The sequence below is a fragment of the Piliocolobus tephrosceles genome, chromosome 20, assembly GCF_002776525.5.
Source record: "Piliocolobus tephrosceles isolate RC106 chromosome 20, ASM277652v3, whole genome shotgun sequence".
NCBI classification, from domain to species: domain Eukaryota; kingdom Metazoa; phylum Chordata; class Mammalia; order Primates; family Cercopithecidae; genus Piliocolobus; species Piliocolobus tephrosceles.
The window spans coordinates 41,725,164-41,746,095 of NC_045453.1; the positions used below are offsets into that span (position 1 = coordinate 41,725,164).

The 20,932-nt window shown below is 48.5% G+C and overlaps 1 protein-coding gene across 4 annotated transcripts in view; it reads left to right on the forward strand.

Moving 5' to 3' along the window:
- RALGAPA2 (Ral GTPase activating protein catalytic subunit alpha 2) overlaps positions 1-20,386 on the forward strand; it is a 323,453-nt gene extending 303,067 nt beyond the window's left edge. For 2 of the 4 annotated variants that reach the window (XM_023217755.1, XM_023217756.1), the window contains one exon: positions 16,677-17,709. In XM_023217755.1, coding sequence (XP_023073523.1) covers positions 16,677-16,831 — 155 coding nt within the window. In that variant the 3' untranslated portion in view covers positions 16,832-17,709. Of the gene's footprint in view, positions 1-13,210; positions 13,251-16,676 lie in introns of all 4 variants that reach the window. The other 2 variants (XM_023217753.2, XM_023217752.1) reach the window with 2 other exon arrangements.
- The last annotated feature ends 546 nt before the right edge of the window (positions 20,387-20,932 follow it).

Genomic DNA, 20,932 nt, shown 5'->3' on the forward strand with positions numbered 1-20,932 from the left:
GCTTAAACTAAGAAATTGAGGTGAAGTCTGTTCTTCCAAGCAACAAGCCAACTGGAAAAATTGACCCTGAGCGGCTTAAGCTCCCACAGTGCACTTAGGACCCAATCAGACCATCTCTGGCCCTCAGTGTCATCAAAGCAAGGCCTTGGGCTTGGGCTCACATGCATATGCACAATCTGAGGAATTAGTGGCTCCTAGGTTTTCTTTGTATCCTCACCACAAGGGGCTTTATTATTAATGAAGAGGGAGCGTCACCTGAACACTGCATTCATTCCACACTGTATTGGTAGCAGCAAGCCAGAAAGCATGCAGCCCCCACTTCTAGAGGGAAAGCCCCAATATCAGCCTTTAAGTCTGAAGTGAAAGTGGGAGGTGTGCTCAGTGGGAGTGGCCTGTGCCTGAAGGTTCCACTGTTGGAAAATGCCCTCTGCCTCTGACTTCCCCCATCCAGGTGCTGTTACCCATCCGCCCAACAAGCCCTGTGGGGACGGGGTTGGCCAGGTGAACAGGCTTCCGTTCAGGATGTGCTGTCAACCACACATGGTGTTGTAGCTGCTAATATATGAGTGCTCAGCTTTTTTCAAAGAGCTTTCAAAACAAAATCTATTTTCCTAATCAGAAAATATTTTTAAAGACCATCATATCTACCTTGTATCTATTCCATCCATTACTTGTATTGATAACACCTGACATGTAAAGATATTTCAACCGCTTTTTTACCCAGCACTGTAGTTTACCTTCCTTTTTTGACCAGCAATAAATATAAATAATCTAAAAGGTAGCTAGTGTCAAAATATTGGTTACAGTTAACATATATATGTTTTATGTATAAATACATTTATATACACATGTACATTTCTCTCTAACACACACACACACACACACACACACACACACATATATTGAGGTGGGGGACTAAATTTGTGTTTTCAATCATATCACCAAGAAAGAGGGACCAGCAGAGAGGCCTTGAAAGGGTTAACTGGAACGGGCACCCTCGACTGCTGGGAGGGACTGATGTAATCACTGCAGCTCACAGCCAAGTGCATCTGTTCACCATGAGGTCATTCTTCTGCATGCTAATGATTTGGAAAATCAAGTCTAGTGTTTGACATTATCAGAAAAGATATAAATAGTGTAAATCTTTACTTTTTGGAAGTTGCTCTTATAAAAGAGAAAAAAGGAACTTTACATTGGACCTGAGATTTTTTTTCAGAACTGCCTTAAAGATTGTGTCTGGATCTAAAAATCTTGGAGGAATCCACTTGTGTCTGCTGATAAATCAATCCCCAGATCACTATTACAGTCACAGCTAGCAATCTGGTAGCCAAGGGCTACAGGTATGTCTCATTTAATATCTAATTTTAAGAATTTCCAAGTGCCTTTGTCAGAAGTTGATAAAGATAGATTTTTCCCAAAGAATGTTCAAAACCAAGTTAAATGAGTGGTTCTTCTCAGAATACCCAAAGTGACTTGTGTTTACTGAAGATGCCAATACTACGTATGATTCCTTTCTCCTTCAATATTGCTATAGAGAGCCAGCAGAGGGAGCACAGATCTTTGTTTATTTGTTAGCCCTGCATAAACACAGCATTTGATTTCTCCAAGATATGGTCAGAAATACTTCCTCCTTTATGATAGGCTGGATTGTAAAGGCTCCAGGATTTAGAACAAGTGGGAGAAAATTCCTCACTATGCTTCGTCAGAGTCTGCCACTTTTAATGTAGGTCGTATTTGGAGCTTAAACCAGATTAGTCTGAGTCAGTCTTAGGATGCCGCTGCCGTTCCTGCTATTGCACAAAACTGCAAACTTTCATCTTTCACACAATTGCTTGGACGCCCTCGTGGAAAGGGTTATTATACCACTTACCTAATGAAAAAGACTTTTGTAGCTTTTCTTCTACAACACAGTCATTATCTTAAGTTTGCAGAACCTTTACCAGAAGACCCTGCCTGGTGTCACTGAGTCATTTTGGTGGCCAGTAAAATCTTCTCCTAAAACTACAGATGGAAGCACTTATGTTACACATTTGCCTCAAAGCATATCTATGATGTAGACACTACACAAACTCCTCTTAGAACTTACCAGCCTTTGCCCAGAGAGATAGGCTACACCCAGCTTTTGCTTGGTAAGGCCTCCGCACCATATGCAGTCTTGTCATTCTGCATGCGGTCCTGACAGGTAATCTTCCTTGGCTCTTTCACCGAGCAGTTAATAATCAAGTTAATTCCTAGAAACAGCACCAGTAAATCCTAACCCAAACCCCAAAAAAGAATTTCCCCGCTCATTGAAAGGATAGTCATGTGACAGACTCGTTCCATTTGTATTCATTCTCTCCCTGTTAAAGTGGTCTTAATACGGTTTTAATCAATAGTACTACTTTTGAATCGTATGTGTTCAACTTCCCCATAACTTTGCTGAAGCCAGCAAAGAACATCACAGAATGCTGAACTAGAAGGGACTTCAGGAAAGATCATGTCTAACCCTGTCACATTAATTTTGAGCGAGCTGAAGACCAACCCATGAAATGACCACCGAAGGTCATGGGCAAGTTGGAATCAGGGCCAACTCAACCTTCACATCCCCATTCCCCATGGAAATGCCAGCCCTGTGCCCACACTATAGTGATAATCCCATAATCAGAGCCATAGCTACCAACTCTTTATTAATACTAAAGGCCAGAATCGTATTTTACTCTATTGAGATAATCCAGAAGTTTTCCCTTTTGGTCTCCCTCTGTCGCCCAGGTCTGGATTGCAGTGGTGTTAGTACAGCCCACTGCATCCTCCCCGTCCCAGGCTCAAGCGATCCTCTAGCTTCAGCCTCCTGAGTAGCTGGAACTACAGGCATAAGCCACCACATCCAGCTAATTTCTGTATTTCTTATAGAGACAGGGGTTCACCGTGTTGCCCAGGCTGGTCTTAAACTCCTGGGCTCAAGCGATCTGCCCACCTCGGCCTCCCAAAGTACTAGGATTACAGGCGTGAGCTACTGCACCCGACCGAGAAGTCTTCCTTAAATACAAGTTATCTTATATCACCATCTATTCAATAACTCAGCCATCCCACTCAGCACCCTCAGCACGCTCGGCTGTAGCTGGCCAAAGTGTTGCCACACGTCTTACAGACAACTGCCTGGTACAGATGTTTCTTCTACCCCCATAATCCCTTCTGGACACAGCCCAAGTCTTCCTTCCCTCATAACTGGCTTGACTTTGACCACTTTTGCTTTGATTTTTTCCAATTTAAGATGTATTCTTCTTGCAAAGATGGAACAACACTGATAGAAAGTTTTTTTACTAGCTATCATTCCATCACCAAGATCCAGTGGTGCTCAACTCTGGCTGCACGTTGGAATCCCCTGTGAAGCTGTAAAGATACTGATGCTTGAGTCCCTCCACTAGATTCGGATTTAGTGGTCTGGGGTGTGGCTTGAGCGTGGAATTTTAAAAAAGAAAAAAGAAAAAAAAAACTGAGGACATTTTAACATGCAGGCAGGACTGAGAACCACTGCCCTAAATCCTCTCTGTAATATTTAGGTCTTAATTTTAGTGCCATCTAACTTGTGATTATGTATATCTTGATTTTCCTTAGCATATATAAGCCTTTATCCTGTGTGTGTGTCTCCTCTCCATAATGGACTGTAAATTCTTTAGAGAATGGTACATGGGATTTCTTTCCTACGTGCAACAGGAGTGAATAGAAAGGAGAACAGAAAGGAATCAGGCTGTTGCTTTAAGTAGCACAGGTGTGTCTCTAGACCACAGAAGTGTGGGCCTGATGCAAGATGCAGAGCAAACACTCATAATTATGTTTCATCTGTCCCCTCCTTCCCAGTCTCTTAGTGAAAGTGGGCCACCGACAAGAAATCTGGTAAGAAGCCGGTGTGGAGAAAGGCAGGGGAAGTCAGGAGCTGGCGAATCCACAGACTGAGTAGCTGAAACTTGATTCAAGGTGCTTTCGTAGATGGTCTCGAGGGTTTTAAAGGGAATTATTGATCACCCTGTTTAGCACCACTTTAGGCTTCGTGCTTCTTCATCCCTTTGTTCTTTTAAAACTTTTTTACTCTCCTCGGGGTCAGCTCTGGAAGAGATGAGACAAGCATTCTTTTCATTTGCTTGGCTAGAAAAGTGCCGCTGCTACCTGTCAGATGTTACCATCTCTCTGACGTGGTCCCTGTTGCCCCTGGAGGCTGCCACTGAGCAGGACTGTGCAGGGCACTTCAGGCAACACAAAGTAAAGCTCTGGGAATCTCATGCAGGCCTGTCTCTCTCCTTCCCTTGTGAAGCTTGAAGTCTTATTGGAGAAAAGCAGATATTCATGAGCCACAAGAAATGGCTATTAATAAGCCCAGATAAGTTTCCTCCAAACTATAACCTGTGTCAAAAAGATAGCCAGCCAGTGGTTTAGGCCAGTTGGGTTGAGATTTCCCTGAGATGAGCCATGTCATTGCCTTGTGAACTTGAGGAGAATGAAAACTTGCCTCGTGTGTGTTAGATATTCTACTAAGCATCCTGCCAGCCGGTTTGGAACTTCCGCACATTGCCTAATGTCTGAGAACTGGAAGGCCCATGACAAGAATAAAAAGATAGAGGATAGTAAATGTGAGAAGAGCAGAGAGAAAGAAACCACATGTTTCAGAGCCACTGCGGGGACAGTGACAACTCCTGACAACTCTGGGGCTGCTGCTGGGGCTATTCCTGGGTTCCCAGAATAAGAAGTGGCCTAGATCATTCATTTTGAAGTGTCGATCTTGCACTGAATCTGTTCCTTTGGCAGAACTCTGAAGGTGCAGCTTTTTCTGTGAAGTGCTGCGTTAGGTTCTGGGTTCCCAGTCCTTACACGGTTTTAGGTGCAGGTGGCATCTTCCTCCGCCTGGCTGCTAATTACAGCTCAGGGGATGCTTTAGCAGTTGCCAAGAGATGGCTGGCAGGTACCAGGAATTTTTCTCAGAGACAGTTTTTGGAAATAACTCTTAATTAAAGCTTGTTTGAAATAACCTTGAGAATTTGTTTCAGAAGAACCTGGAGCTCCCGACACCCCAGGTTCACATTCCTTGTGAACCGTGACTGTGGCCCTCAAGTCCTCCTGGCTCAGCAGGTGGTGCATGCACAACCTCAGCTGCTGAGGGGGCCTCCTAGAAGACTCTGGTTTTGCTCAAATTCCTGTTCAGCAACAGCCAAACCAAAGCAGAGGCCAAATGGAACCTCTCTTATTCGCAGTTAAGTCTTCTGACAGAAAGAAGAAAGAATATTTTATACTGTCCTTTTCCAGGAAGATACAGGATAATAACAGGAACTAAACCTGTCAGTAGCACAGGTTTTCTCTATAGAGAAAAGCCGCTTCCTTTTTGCCCATTAGCCTTTAAAGTCCCTCAAAACAGCTGAAGGAATAAAATCCCTTAAAAATGGAAACATGCCCATCTATTTTGAAATAAATAACTTTATGTATTTACAACATTGATGTGGCCAAATTCTCAGTACACAAGAAACCTAGTAGCATCACCGTGGACAATGCCGAGAAAGAGTAGGGAGAACCCTGTTTTGTGACCACTTCAAGAATATAAGACAATAGAATCCAGATGCACAGAGGACATGTTCCACCTACCTGTGCCCCCACGCAGAGGCTCCTCTTGCCTTTCCCGCAGCACTCAGCTGTGAACTGTGGTGGGAACCAGTGGCCTTCACCATTCCAGCATCTGTCTTCTCCTGTGTGGGATTGTGTGATCTATGAGATTGCCTGAGGATAAGGAAAAGCAATCACCGGTCTGGCTTGGAAAGGTTCCACTCCCCCATACCCCTAATCTCAGGCAAAACAGGAAGTGCGCACACCTTGCCTTGCCATTGCTGCTGAATGTGTTTGGGCAGACCCTGCAGTCAGCGTGCATCCCAGAGCCCATGCGCAGTCATTAGGGAAGCCCTGCTTCCTAGCTACGTCCCTAGGGTGCAGAGGAGCAGCTGGAGAAACAGCGCGACTCCAGTTAGCACCACAGCCTCCAGGTAGCATCTGGGCATGCAGCTTTGTGAGGCCAGGCGCTCCGGACTGGGGTGACAGTCGCTGACCCAACAGCATCGCACGTGAGAGTCCCAGAGGAAATCAATCACCACGGAGAAGGAAGGAGGAGACCAGAAGTGGAAATCTGCAGTCCGCTAGGCTGACTCTGCTCTTTCTCCCACTTACCCAAAGCTAGCAACTTGCTCGAGGCCAAATTGAGATATTAAAACTCAGGTCCACTCAAGACCTGGGGACACAGAGGGACGCACCTTTGCTACAATTTCAGTAGATGCGAACTGCAGCTTCACTCCTCAGAGCGTCTCATAAAGCCCACAAAAGTGGGTTTTCAGACATTCATCCCATAAATGTTTACCAAACACTGAATATGCCAGTTGCAGAGATGGGCAAGACAGACGGGAGCCCTTCCTCCACTGGAGTCTCACCTTCCAGACTAGGGAGTAGACGATGGTGTCTGCTCTCAGGAGCTGAAGAGTGCTGAGGAGAAAAGACAACAGGGAAAGAGCCTCGGGAATGCTACTGAGAAAAATCCAACACACCTGGGGTGGGGGTGCACTTTAAAATAGGGGGTCAGAGAAGGCCTCCCTGGAAAGGCGGCATGTGAGAAATGATGAGGAGGGAGGGGCAGGAAAGAGCAGGTGGAAGGGCCTGAGGCAGGGACTTTCCCGGCACAATCAAGGAACAAGGAGCCCAGCCTACTTAGAGCTGAGCAAGCCCGGGTGGGCAGGACGAACAGGAAGGTCAGAGTGGCCTTGCGGGCAGAGGACAAGACCTTGGCTCTTGCTCTGGTGAGTTGGGCAGCACACAAGGACTGTGAAGCAGCAGAGTGCTATGATATGACTCTTCTACAAAGGGCAGTCAGGCTTCAGTGGGGAGGAGGCACTATGGCGGGGGACAACTTCCATGACAGTTTACTCGCCATGTATTCCCATCTCCAGACACGCAACAGGCATGTCATATGTGTCTGGCGCCTGAATGGATGTTATGCTCATATAAGAGGTGTTCTGCCTGAACATTCCCTGGGGGGCACTAGAGGGGCCCTCAGCGGTGCCCCCTCACTCTAGCCCCACAGAACACAGCCACTATCCTGGATTGCCCAGACAGGCAGAACGTGGAGCTCAGCCACATGTCCCACCCTGCCCTCAAGACCCTGCAGACCCCTGTGAGTTCCAGTGCTCATGAGTACGGGTGTGCATGAAGAATCGCACAGATGGCCACCCCCGCTACACAGAAAGTGACTTCAAGAAACTTTAAACACCTCAGTGACACAGAAGGGGAAGGATGGGAGGCCAAGGCTCCCTAGCTTTTTTTACTTTACAAAAATGGTCTCCAGGACTCTGTGAACTGTAACCATTCTTTATGTATGTGTAGAGATTTGCAATTTACTGCACGCTTTCCCCAGTGTCCCCCTCCCATGGGGCAAGATGCTCTGACAGTTGAAGAATGGAGGCATGGCCGGGCACGGTGGCTCACGCTTGTAATCCCAGCACTTTGGGAGGCCGAGGCGGGTGGATCACTTGAGGTTGGGAGTTCAAGACCAGCCTGGCCGACATGGTGAAACCCTGTCTCTACTAAAAATACAAAAATTAGCCTGGCATAGTGGCACACATCTATAATCCCAGCTACTCAGGAGGCTGAGGCAGGAGAATTGCTTAAACCCAGGAGGTGATGGTTGCGGTAAACTGAGATCGTGCCACTGCACTCCAGCCTGGGTGACAGAGCAAGACTCTGTCTCAAAAGAAAAAAGAAAAAAAGAAAAAAAAAAGAAGAAGAATGGAGGCAGGCTGGTTTTTCCATCACTAGGTGGCTGTTCATGTCCCGACCAGGGCTCGAGCACTTAGGCCTCTTCATTCTCAGACAGGACTCATTGCTCCACCCTACAGCCCCCCTGCCTTTCCGTGTCTGCTGTGGGGGACCCACCCACAGGAATGAACAACCCAGTGACAGGGAGGAGCCCTTCTTCAGTGGCAATGGCAAAATGTCCCTCCCTGAAGGCAGAAAGGACTGTTTTCTAGAATGTGTGACCTGTACAGTTTTTACAGTGGCAAAGGCACACCCACTTTGGCACAGATAACTGAGAAATTTAACTAAAGGGTTGCCTACTTTACAATTCAAAAGGAGCACCAGAGAAATAATTCACATATAACAAGTATCTTAATTATGGGCCAAAATTCCTTTCTGAGGACAAGACAATTTTTATCAGTGAAACTACCAGACACGTCCATTGCTTCGGCAGTGTTTCCTCAGACACCTCAGACAAATACCTAGAACTCACTGTCCTCCCACAATCACCATGGATGTAACTGCTACATTTTCTTGAGCTGTTGATTATTAGGGAAATTTTTAAAATATAGTCCTGAGTGGCGCACACACTCCCAGTGTATCTTGGGACAAATCACACGGTAGTCCCACCTCACTGCAGCAGTCACTCCTGAGTTGTTTTAAAACAGATCAATTCCAGTTAGAATAAGCTTGGGAGACCACCTGGAAGGGAAAACAAGTCACTGAAAAGCAGTGTGCCATCGGTGGGGTGGCCCTCTTTGCTTTGAGGGTGGTGCGAGGCACAGCAGGAGAGGTGCTGGTGGCATCTGCACAACCTCATAGCTGCCCTCATTCCCCTGCTTGCCTGGGTGCCCCTGGGGGATTTTTTTCCTGAAATCTCGGAGCCATTTCTGTTGTGTCACTTTTGGCATCATGGAAATAGTAGTGCCACCCAGACCACCTTCTATTCTATTTTGCCATTTTAAAAACAAGCTTGTTGAGATCTAATTTACGTATCATGCAGTTCAGCCATATGAAGTACACAAGTCAGTGTTTTTGGTCTATTCATTAGGTTATGCAACCATTACCACAATCAAATTCTATAACATTTCGTCCCCCTTTAAACAGCCTGCCGATAGTCAATCCCCCTTCTCCCCGCCCACCCCTCAACTCTATAAACAACCACGAATCCACTTTTTGTGTCCATGGACCTGCCCATTCTGGACATTTCATGTAAATAAAATCATCCCATGTGTAGTCTTTGGTGGCTGACTTCTTTCTCTTAGCATATTCTTAAGGTGCCTCCATGTGTAGCCCATATCAGTATTCCGTTTATTTTTATTGCCAAATATTCCACTGTACAGATAGACCACATTTTGTTGGTCCATTGATCTGTTGATGGACATGTGAGCTGTTTCCACCTTTGGTCACTGTGAATATTGCTGCTGGGAACGTTCAGGTCCTCTGTGGCCATTCACTCCTGTGACTTCAGTCTGGTAAAGTACACAGACTTCCCGTGGCTAAGATGCAGCGGAAATCTCAGTGCTTATGTTCTGTGAGAGTGAGAGAGGATCTGGAAACGTTTCTTTATGATGGCCTAACAAGAAAGTTGACACCAAGATATTAATTTTAAATTTATAATTTAGTTTAATTTAGTAATAGAGCCACACGAGTACATTATAGTCATGGAAGAGAAAGAAAAAAATGCCAGGAAAATTCTTTTACCATTGATCCACCTGCTCACTTAGCCCCGGCATGGGAGCAGCATGTATACAGGCACACGCTTCACGCACTTTCCCTTCTTCCCTCCCTTCCTGCCGGTTCAGCTGTCCCAGCTTTCGGCTTCTGAACCAGGGGTGATGGGCAAGACCAACAACCAGAAAGAGGAAGCCAAACCCAGAGTCAGAGCCAGGGCCAGGACACAACCACTGCTGCTGGATTGGAAATACTGGAAGCCATCCTTGGGCCATTTGGAGATGTTAATTAGGCTGGCTAATTCCCACTGGCCTTGGGTTGCCAGTGTTGAGTGTGTGGGCTTACCCCATCCACTGCCTGCACCTGTTCCCTTCCTCAGAGCCATTCCAAGGGATCTGAATAGCCCAGACAGCTCTCTGATCTCCCACTCTGTCCGCCTTCCTGCTGGTAGGATATTTAGCACTTGCCTAAAGCTGGAGCCCTAGTCCACTCTTTCTCTTCCCTCATGCATGCCAGCTCTCAAAATAATTCTCTTTCCTAATTATCTTGAACCAGCTAATCATTTTCCACACTGACTGTTCAGTAACCAGGATCCAGGGACAGGCAGCCGTGTTTCTTGTCCGACCCTGCCCAGCATCATCGCAGGTGGCAGTTCTGGATGGCAGCCTTTCCTCAGAGGCAAGAAGCTTGGTTCAGAGCCTTGCTCTCTTGCTATCCCAGTGAGTACAGCTGGAGAAAGCATGCCATAGAAAGGCCCACCAATTCCTGGAGCACCTCTGCTAGGTGGAGCCGCACAGAACACAACACATCTCCAGCCAGCCTCTTGTTTCCTGTCCTGCTTTAAATCCCTGTTGCTATCCAGAGTATCAGAGAAGTCACACAAGGCGGACGAAGCAAGACATCTTTCTTCAAAAGTGACTTCTGGATTCCTCCAGCTCAACTCTGCGTCTGAGCCGCCAGTTGGCCACAGTTTGGCCTTTTGGTGTCTGAGTTAAACTGTTAAGGGCTGTCCCCGAGGAGTCTTGCTCAACTGCTCTTAGATATGAGTGGGGCTGGCTTCGATTCCCAGCCCCACAAATAGGTAAAAATGACTTCGAATGTAAAGCACACATTAATCCTATAACCCAGTGTCACAACTTTTTTTTTTCTTTTTTTTGGGGTGGGGAGACAGAGTTTCGCTCTGTTGCCCAGAATGTAGTGCAATGGCACCATCTTGGCTTACTGAAACCTCCACCTTCCCAGTTCAAGCAATTCTCCTGCCTCAGCCTCCTGAGTAGCTGGGATTACAGGCGCCCAGCACCACACCCAGCTGATTTTTTAGTATTTTTAGTAGAGACAGGGTTTCACCATGTTGGCCAGGCTGGTCTTGAACTCCTGACCTCAGGTGAGCCACCGAGCCCAGCTGTCACAACCTTTTATCCATTATCACCCCACCGTGGAGCCTTCTGAGACATTTTGGTTTCCTAATTGGTCCCCTCCCCTGAAACAGCACAGAAACGTCGTGTATCTGCTTACTTACAGTACTTATACCTGTGCTGTACGCATATAAAGAGTAGGCTATTTTGCCACCCCAAGGGGTGCTATCCCCTCATTAGCCTGCATGCTGTAACTTTTCTCCCAGATCCCTCAAAGGCAGTGGTTTCATCTGCTTTGGTCACCGCTGTAACCCAGAGCCGAAAACAGTGCCTGGCACATATCTGCTGCCCATTTGACAAAGGGATAGGACAGTTAGGCTTTGTGTCTCTCCCCTATCCCCACCAGGCGTCAGGTCCCTCCTGGCCTCTTCCCAACCCCCATCTCCAAGCACATTGCCCTCCAGGTGCCCTCCACACTGCCCAGGTTGCTCAGTGCCCTGTGCGTACCCCAGAGATGTATCAAGAAGCTGACAGCTTACTCCTCTGCTCCACGACTGGAACCCCACCCTTTGGGAGCACTGCCGTGTGTCAAGGGCAAGTGACATTTGAGCCCCATGGAATAATCAAGGCAGCCCCCAACTGTCTCTGTCTTTGCATCTCCTTAACTCAAGCATGGATTGGCAGTTACTGAGACATTCTTTGTGGTCCAGCACACCACACCAGGCTGCGTCTGGGGACACACAGGAGAGGGGCAACCCAGTCCTCATCAGCAATTACAAACAAGTCCTCCATTGTTAGCTGCGCCATCTGCTTTCTTGGTTTCTACCAATCGGGTGCCTGTACACACAGCATAACCAGGGCTGAGGGGCTGCAGAGGAGTGAGATCAAGGAGCCCCTTCATAAAGAGACCCTTTGCTCACACTGGAGGGTGTCAGTGGCATGGTGCTCTAAAAGCCGAACTTCCTCAACTCAAGGAAGACCCACGCAGATATGCTCTATGTTTGCCCTCTTCCATGAGGGGAAATGGGAGCCCTACAGCACAGTGCACTGGGGGGAATCAGAAATCTAAACCATTAAATCTTCCAGAGGATCCACGGAAAACATTCTAGTCTGTGACCAACAGTCAGCAGCAGCCCAGAGCCTCTTGTGCCCAAAGAGCACAACCAAGTGTGGAGAAGGAATGGTGTTCACGGTGGGTGGGAGTCAGACCGAGTGTGGAGAAGGAACGGCGTTCGCGGTGGGTGGGAGTCAGACCAAGGATCATACACGAGCCATGATCAGTTATTGATCCAGAATCTCCTAACCCCAAATAATTTTCTTGGGAGAAAGGGACAATTTTCATCAATAGATTGGAAAAGATGTCTCCATAGCAGTGCACATTTCTTTCATGGAGCCTTGGCTAAGAGATTGTTAGTGGTCTCCTCCTGATGGCTGCTGGAGCCACCATCTTAGAAGTTTGCCCCTGTCACTGTGCCAGCCTTGGCAGAGGGGGTCAGCAGAAAATCTATGTTTACAACTGTGGCTGTGCAGAGAATGGTCCACGTTGCTGATAAATGTCCTTTGTCTGGATTTGATGGTTGTCTATTGACACAGAATTCAGGAGAGTTGTGGGGGCTGAGGGTTCAGGAGAAGCTACTGCCTGATGCAGAAAGAGGATGCATTCACCAAGGAAACCCTGCTGTAGAAAATAGGATGGTGTGGAAGGCGTGGAAGAACCTCTCACAAAGCATAGAAAAGCTAAGATCCCCCTCAGTTCTGGGTGACTGCTGAGACCCTGCTGCTCTGTGGGTGAGAGTGACCTTATGGTCCAATTTTCCTGCTCCAGGGTCCCCTCCCAAGCTTTACTCTGCACAGGATGCTGTGTGTTCCCTCCCTGAGGACTGTCACATTGCAGGTGACACCAGTATTAACACACTGTATGTAACTCAGAAACCTGTAAAATGAAACTGGGAGACATGTAAACTTGCCCACCTAGGGGGTTTCAATTATTTTTTCAGGTCATCCATTGAATTTCAAATGCTTGTCTTGAAAACACTTTTATCTTTGTATTTTAAACAAAATCGGTCAGGAAAAGTTGGAGAGCAGGAAAAGGATATAGCTGTCAGTGCGGTTCAGCCTCTGTGGGGCTCCTGACAGGGTCTGCATGCATAGACCCTGGGAGTGTTCATGTCTCTCTCATTTCACATTTGCAAACATGACATCGGCTTCTATTTTGTCCTATCAAGTAGCGTTTTCAAGTGAGTTTTCAGTTTTTACTGATTGACAAGGCTGCAGAACTGCTTGGGCAGCTCAGGGATAAATGTATTATTAGCACTGTGTTAATGATCAAGTTGGAGCTGTGGGCTGCTGTGTATGTATTCACTCGATTTTGTGTTCTTTCCCTTCAGATTAAAACACGTAAAGGTCTCATTACAATATTTGAGCAAGGTAAGACAGACACTTCAGTGGATTTGTCCAGCCACCCTGCTTTGGGGAGGGGGTGGGACTTTTCTAACCGGCTGCCCTCGGTAGCGGACCCTGCATCGGTGCTCCTCGCCCTCCTGGGCCTTCCCCTCCCGAGCGGCCCTGCCCGCACTCCTGCCCCTGCATGTCTGCGCTGCCCGGGGAAGCCCAGCCTTGCCTTTCTTCTGCCCGTGCACTCGGGGAAGAATCCGACACCAACACCTGCCATCCCCGAAAATGTCTTTGTCACCTGCCCTTTTCTGTGTGGGGCTGTAGAGAGCCAGTGGGCACAGGGGCCACCCCCTTTTTTGTTGCCCAGGCCTGGAGGAGCAGGGTCTTGAGACGGGCCGATAAGACACGGCACGTGCCGGGCCGGCCTTTGGCCGCCAGCCTTGATGGAGGCCTCTGAGGCCTCCACGCGGGGAGGGCAGGTTGTGGCGGGGGCTGCTGGATGGAACAGCTGGGGAAGGAAAAGCAGATAAAAGCTGCGGAGTGCAGAGGGTGGAGACACAGGGATGCGCTGCGGTCTAGGACCCAGGGGATAGGCTGGCCATGGCAGGTGTGACCTTCCCAGCCCGCCTTTCTGTCCTGGGTCTGGGGTCCAGGCCCTGCCTGCAGCGCTCTGATGGATGGTAGCTGCCTTGGCAGGGCTGTCTGAAAACCCTGTCCCGTGTGGCCTGGGCTGCACCACCTCCCAGGCTCACAGGTGGAAGGCAAGCAGTTGGTAATAACAAGGATCATGGCAGTGCCGTTCACAGGAGAAAGCAAGTGAGCGAGCTGTCTCGTTCATGAGCCTGTCACCCACAGTGGAATGCAAAGCACAGAACCAGTCACTTTGTCTCAGTGAATATGGAAGTGGGATGTTAGGGTCCAGATTTGTTGGTTTATCCAAACCTTCACCCTCCTCTGCCAGGCAGGGCTGTTGGACCTGCAGGCCAGAGGAGCAGCCGGCGCCACAGCCAGCCGACCCTCCAGCCAGCTGCCCTTTCTCTTCCCATCACCCATGGCTTAAGCTCAGGCCTGGTATAGTCCCAAACTGGGCTCACTTGTGTCAGCCCCAGCAGGTGACACGAGCCTCAGAGCCCAGGTGCTCATGTCAAGATGGGGCAGAAGAGGGCTGTACAGTCCCCCTCTGAGCAGGGCACTTTGCTGCAAAACTTTGTATTTGCTGAGACCCCCATGTCCATGCATGTTCTGCTTCTGCCGCCAAAGTCGGGAGGTGAGGTTCGAGTGTCCTGTGAATAAATCCATGGCTTCCATCACCGGGAAGAGGCAGTGCAAGTGGAGCCACAGCTGCGAGTGGACGTGTCATAGGAAGGCAGCCCTACCCTGTGTCCTGCCTACCCGTCCTGCAGCTGCCACCTCCCCACCACAGGGTGCTGTGGCACGAGGGCCCAATGCAGATGACAGTGTCCCAGCGGAAAGCTGGGGACCAGAGGCCTGTGTAGGGCACTGTGGCCCTGGCTCCAGCCCAGCTGCAGGGGTGGCTCTGTCCTTTGCCCCTGGCCATGGGATCCCTGCTTTTAGGTGCACAGGCCCCCTTCTCTGCAGAGCTTCCTGCACTTCTCCAGGCTCACTCAGCGGGACAAAGCTGGCGTCCCTCTGTCCATCTGCAGGAACTCGAGGTGCACCCTCTTTCCCTCTTTATCCTCCCTGGGTGAGTGGGTGGGGCAGAGGAACTAAAATGTTTTCCTTCGAATCCAGAATTAGCAAAGGTTCGCACTTCCTCTTTGGATCTCACTTTATATCTTTCATTTGCTTGCTTTTTCTTCTTCTTTTTTTTTGCTCCTTTATTCTAATCAATCTAATCACCATAGTGGGCTGGGTTGTTGGAATATTGTCTGGGATTGAATCAAGTCTGTTCTCCCACGCTGCCCCACACCCTGGATGAAATGCCAGTGCCCACCACCAGCTACAAGGGGATGGAGAGGTGCCTCGTAACAATCCAACTTCTCTTGGGATGATGGTCTAGCTGTGCTGCTTTTGTCAGAAGCAGCCTGTTTTTGTGTTCTGGGGTTTTTCTAGTGTAGTGTTTTTTTTGAGACTGGGTCTCACTTTGTCACCTAAGCTGGAGTACAGTGGTGCTATCACTGCAGCCTTGACCTCCCAGGCTCAAAATCCTCTCACCTCAGCCTCCCAAGTAGCTGGGACTACAGGTGTGCACCACCATGCCTGGATACGTTTTGCAATGTTTTTGTAGAGCTGGAGTTTCACTATGTTTCCCAGGCTGGTCTGGAACTCCTGGGCTGAAGCGATCCCTCCACTGCGCCCGGCTGCAGCCTGTTTTAAAGATGAGAATAGTGGGCCTTCTCTGTCTGCCCGACCTTACCGAGCCTAGAAGAAGGGAGGCAACATTGAAGCCCCTGGACTCTGAAAGTACTGAATTTCAGAACACCCTGAGCCAGGTTACTTCCATAGGTCCAAGCATGTTTGCAAATATTGAAACTCTTCCTAGAAACAATAAGGTAAGTTCAGAGAATGAAAAAAAGATGCTATCTGTGAATAAAATAACCTACTTAAATTAATTTCAAATGCCACTAATAATAATACTTTCAAAGGCCAAAGCCCTGCAAGTGAATCACGCAGGGAGGAAGATGGGGAAACTCTGCTTTTGAGGTTTGTTCCTAGCAGAGGTCATCAGGAAACTTGGGGCATAATACAACAGGGTTTAAAAATAGGCTACATGGGGAAGGGTGATGAAACGATCCTCTCGCTCACAGAACGGCCCTAGGGGAGACCCAGCTCCACCCGCAACAGTGGCTCGGTGTTGCAGCAGGCATTCTTGTATTCCTCTGAGCACGCCAACGGCAGCCCTGGGGAAGCGCGGGATGCAGATGCGCAGGTTTTAATTTTATTCCTTTTCCCTCCGGTGCTGAACAGCTGTATGCTCATCTGGACTCATTCAGACAAGCAATTTAGTCCTGACCTCTAGTCTTAGGCCCTTTGGGGAATAATTGAGTTGTTACTCATTGTGTAGAATATTGATATGTAAACAAGTGGAGATTCCAGGAACACCGCCAGGGATCTGCAGAGCGTCCTCTGAAGTTTCAGGGGCTTTTCCATTGACTCCAGCCACTGCTTCTTCAGTGGCTCTTCCTCCCTTTCACTATGACCAGATGTCTTTTCTCTTCATTCTTTACTTATGAATTGGACAGTAAGTCTGAATTAATTTCACAAGATCCATAGCTTCTTTTATGCTGCAGAAAAGCCCAGAGCAAAGAATAAGAAGAAAGACGTTCATGTATTTATTCATTCAACAAACATCTTTGCCGGCATAGCGTGGGAGGAGGTCACCAGACCCTTCTCCTGGGAATTTCCCTCCCTTCCGAGTGCCACAGATCCTCCCTGAACTGTGTGGCCGTAGAGCCTCCATTGCCTCCATGACTTAGCAGTTCTCTGCTTCCTTTGCAGGGGCCCTGGCCTCCAGTCTGAGTGCTGACCTCGAAGAGCCCCTGAGTGAGGAGGAGACAGAACACCCTCTCCTGCCTCTGCCCCGAGCCACTAAACCCAGAATCTCCAGGAAATTTCATTGCTGCACTAGTGCCCTCAGCAGGTCTTCCCATTAGCGGACTTCTGAAGCCCATGGTGAATCCCACTACAGCATCTCAGATGGGACTCAAACTAGGCTGTATCATCTTGTCCTGAAACCTCACAAACCTTGGACTTCCAAAGAAGAAACGAAAAAGTCACCAAAAACCAGGGATGAACCCACTGTCACATGGGCATTGGTGTGGCTGCTCTGGGCAGATCACAGCAGGAAAAGATTCTACGCTTTCAGGGAGGGGCAGAGGGCAGCTGGCTTCTGCACCCCAAGTTGTTTCTTCTCATTTATGAACCCAAGCGTGATTCACAGAGGGGCTGGTGAAACCATTGTCTGACTGAGGAATTCTATCTGCGTTGATTTTGCTGGTTCCTTTTAAGTTAGGATTTATGGTTTACTCAAAGCTTTCATCATCATGGAGATTGGCTTTCCCCAGGGTGTTTTGCCCAGGAGACTTTTACCTCAGTTGTCCAGTGTTTCTCCACCTGGTACTGACGCCCTCTAACTGAGCGAGCTTCTGCTCACCACGCAGAGGCCCTTCAGGTCGTGACAGTGATGCCCCTACCTTAGAACACTCAGAAGATTCCAGAAATACAGGGTCCTGTCCTTGCATAAGTTCCTGCAGGACAGGAAGTGTCCCAAGGCTCAAAACAGCACAGACCACATCCACACAAAAGGCGCATGCCGGCTTCAGGCGCTAGGCTGAGCCGGGCACCCCCGAATGGCCTTGTGCCTCCAGAAGCCTCACGCTGCAACTTTGCTCCTATCTGTTGCCCAGAGAGGCCTCAGACAGGCCTCAGAAATGTTTCTTGTCACACAACCTTTTGGTAGCAGATTCCAAGCAAGGGATGTAATCCTTATATTTTTGCCCATTTGGCTCCAAGGAAGGCACATTAGACCTGTTTTTTTTTTTTTTTTTTTTTTTTGTCTTTCTTTAAAAAAATGAATGAATGAATGAATGAATGAATGAAAACAGAAGCAATGGTAAGCCCTCACCTGCTGCAGGGCACTGGGTGGGCCCTGCCCGTCCTGCAGCAGGGAAATCAGTCAGCAGTGAAGAGCTGCTGGCGCGGACCCCGGGCTCTGCCCTGGACCTTTGACCTGCCTCAGAGCTAGAGGTTTGCTCCACCCCGCACTTCACTTGGGAAGTAAACCCAAGAAACTCATCAGAGTCAATCCCCACTGCGCAGGCTTTGTTCTCACAGTGGCTGGGGACAGAACAACGCCCTGCAGTGGGAAGGGAGAGCAGCACGAGAGACGCAGCCCCTAACTCAGGGCGTATGATGGGTGGGCCAGTCCTGGGAAAGGTGGGCCCTGTGCATGAGGTCTCCCTGCCGTCCTCTGCCATCTGCCCTTGCACACACTTGTTACCTTCAGGCTGCTTGGCCACCCAGGCCTGAAGAAGCCTTCTGAGGCTCTCACCCCATCAGAGCGGCCATTTTCACTGAGGAGCCAGTTTTTTCCATTAGCTATTGAGCTGGTTTGGCTGGAACCTGGCCTTTGTAGAGAGAACGGGAAGACCCAGGAGCCAGACTCACTCTTGGGACAAATGAGAAAGGGCTGAGCTGGTCGTTCTGTCGGAAGGCCGGGCCTGCTCATCCTGGAGAGAATTTGCTTTTCTGCTTTATAGGGGATTGCAGGTAGCACTTGAGGCCAGGCCACTGACAGGAGCACCTTGAGAATCACCTGAACACAAGAGAATGAGGGTGCCCCAAAGTGGAAGGAAGCTTCCAGCCCCTGGGCTGTTTTGGGAAGGGCCCAGCGTACTCCCGGGGCCTGAAGGGCAATGTGAAGAGTGACTGCAAGTCCTGGCATTTTCTGTGGTGTCAGCAAATGCCCCTTTATTTTAAATGATTCCAGACTTCTGGGCAGTGTCGCTTGGCCACCGTCACTCAGGCTTGATCCTGCTGTTGAGCTGCTCCTGTCTCCTGTTTACCTCACTCCTGTTGGGAGGGCCATCGTTTGCTCCTAGGCTCCAGAGTCCCCTGTAGGTCTCTACCAGCAGGTCGCCTCTGGGAGAAATTTCATCTTCAGGCTCTAGAAACTCCTGTTGTGGAATTCCTGGCTGTAGTAGAAAAGATATGTCAGGATTTAGAAATCGTATTTAACTATTCTGGACTTGGGCTCCATGATTTCATTTTGCTTCCACGAACCAGCCATCCCGACCTTGGGGTGGAAAATTCAGTGGTAGGCAGCAAATAACTCAACCTTCCTGTAACCCCTGAGGACCCCATGACCCCAGATGACAGCCAGCAGTTTGGTGAGTGGAGTTTTTTTTGAGCCCGCTGTTCTCAGGAGCAGCTTTGGTCTGGAGATTTGGAATATGGAGCAGGGAATCTGACAGCCACGTTTCTCGTGGTCACATGGACTGGAGTCGTTTTTGTTATTTGGGGTGGAAAATTGCAATGATCAAGTTTCTTTTTTTTTTTTTTTTTTTTTTTTTACTTAGAAAAGCAAATATTGTGTTTTTGTAATAAATCCCTTTCAGCAAAATTGCGGAGGATCATTCATCCAGTAGGGCCCCACCTGAGGCACAGCGCCGACTCATCACGGTGGTACCAGTGGGTCAGCCATCTGGAAACAGAAGTGGCCCTAATTGGGCCAAAATGTGGTAAGACTCGCTGGCCTCAGGCAGGGCCAGGCCAGCTCCCTCACTTCTCTGCGCACCTGTTCCCAGATTCCATCCAGAGCAAAGCTGATGTTTATAGTCTCATTGTACTTAGGCTTTTGTACTTTAAAAAATTATGACTTTTTAAAAATAGTCAAGCCTTCAGCAGACAGAAGTGAAGAAATTTAGCCTGGGTTGCCTCACCAACAAAGTCTGCAGTTCCTAAGAGCCACATGTTGGGGAAGTGGGGTGACCCAAACTTGGTGACATGGGTTGATTGATCAGACCCTTAGCCTTACAAACAAGAGCTCATGCAGATCCACAGAGCCCTGCACATCCTGTCTTCCTGACCTTCCTCAGGTGGCACCACCTGCGCCCCACGGACCTGCTGTATTGGTGTCATGTGGAGGTCTGATGAATCCTTTAAAACCTAACTGTGATGTTGTAAATGTAGCTGTGCTACCTTTATGTCTACTGAAGGGGAATGTCTGCATCCGAGGGAGATTCAACAGGAAACAACCGTTGTTTTAGTTGCACTCAGTCTGTCAGTATGACATACACATGAAATGAATGTTTCCCTATGTTTTCAGGTCTACAATATTTAGTACATGTAAATAAGGAAAAAAATGGATAAATACGGTAAATTAAGATATAGCGTGTCATTTGATTCTTATTTTGCTGTCTCTTGTTATTTAATTTTCCTAATGCTCCACATCTAGGTTCCTTCCTAGGTGGTAGGAACACCTTGCAGATGTGTGTGTGCCAGGACACACCACGGCACAGGCAGCCACGGCGAGAACGCAGACATCTCCACAGATGGCAGCCACCCGACTCTCCAGTTAACCTCTTTTACTCTTTAATTCTGATTTACTGTGATGATTTCATAAAGTGGAAACACGGCACTTCAGTGCTATATGTTTCTCTCATTCTCATTATAGTTTATAAGAAAATAAAGTTTAACCTGGCATCTAATAAAAAGGTGGTTTTCATTTTTATTGGACAGAATTGTTTGAAAGCATATTTTAACTAAAACCTAAACATGTATCCAAAATGGTAGCTGGTGCCAGTGCGGGGAAGCTTACCAACATGTTTATGTAAAATTGACCTCGTTTCCTAACATGGAATGCTGAGATCCAGTCACAGGAGGCTCTGAATCCAAGCATCATGGTTCTAATCTACTTAAATCGCTTTCTCTCTTCATGATTAAAGGGCTGGGTCAGTATCGCCTGCTACCGCAATATCCATCCGAGCCCGCAATGAAATGTGCCCCTTGCTCCATCTTTCCAGGACAGCCCCCTTCTAGCGGTCAGGAGCCCCTGTCCCTGATGAGCAGGAGGCAGCCTTAGAGGTGAGTAAGTGATAGGATGTGATAACGGTCTCCTGTTGGTGTGGCTGAAGCCGGCTGATGCCCCTATCTAAGGACTCCAGCCATCTCATGACAGCCTGGCCGGGTGGCCTCTGCCAGCATCGCAGGCTACTCATGCGCTAGGCAGCAGTGACCTTTCGGGTCATTGTATT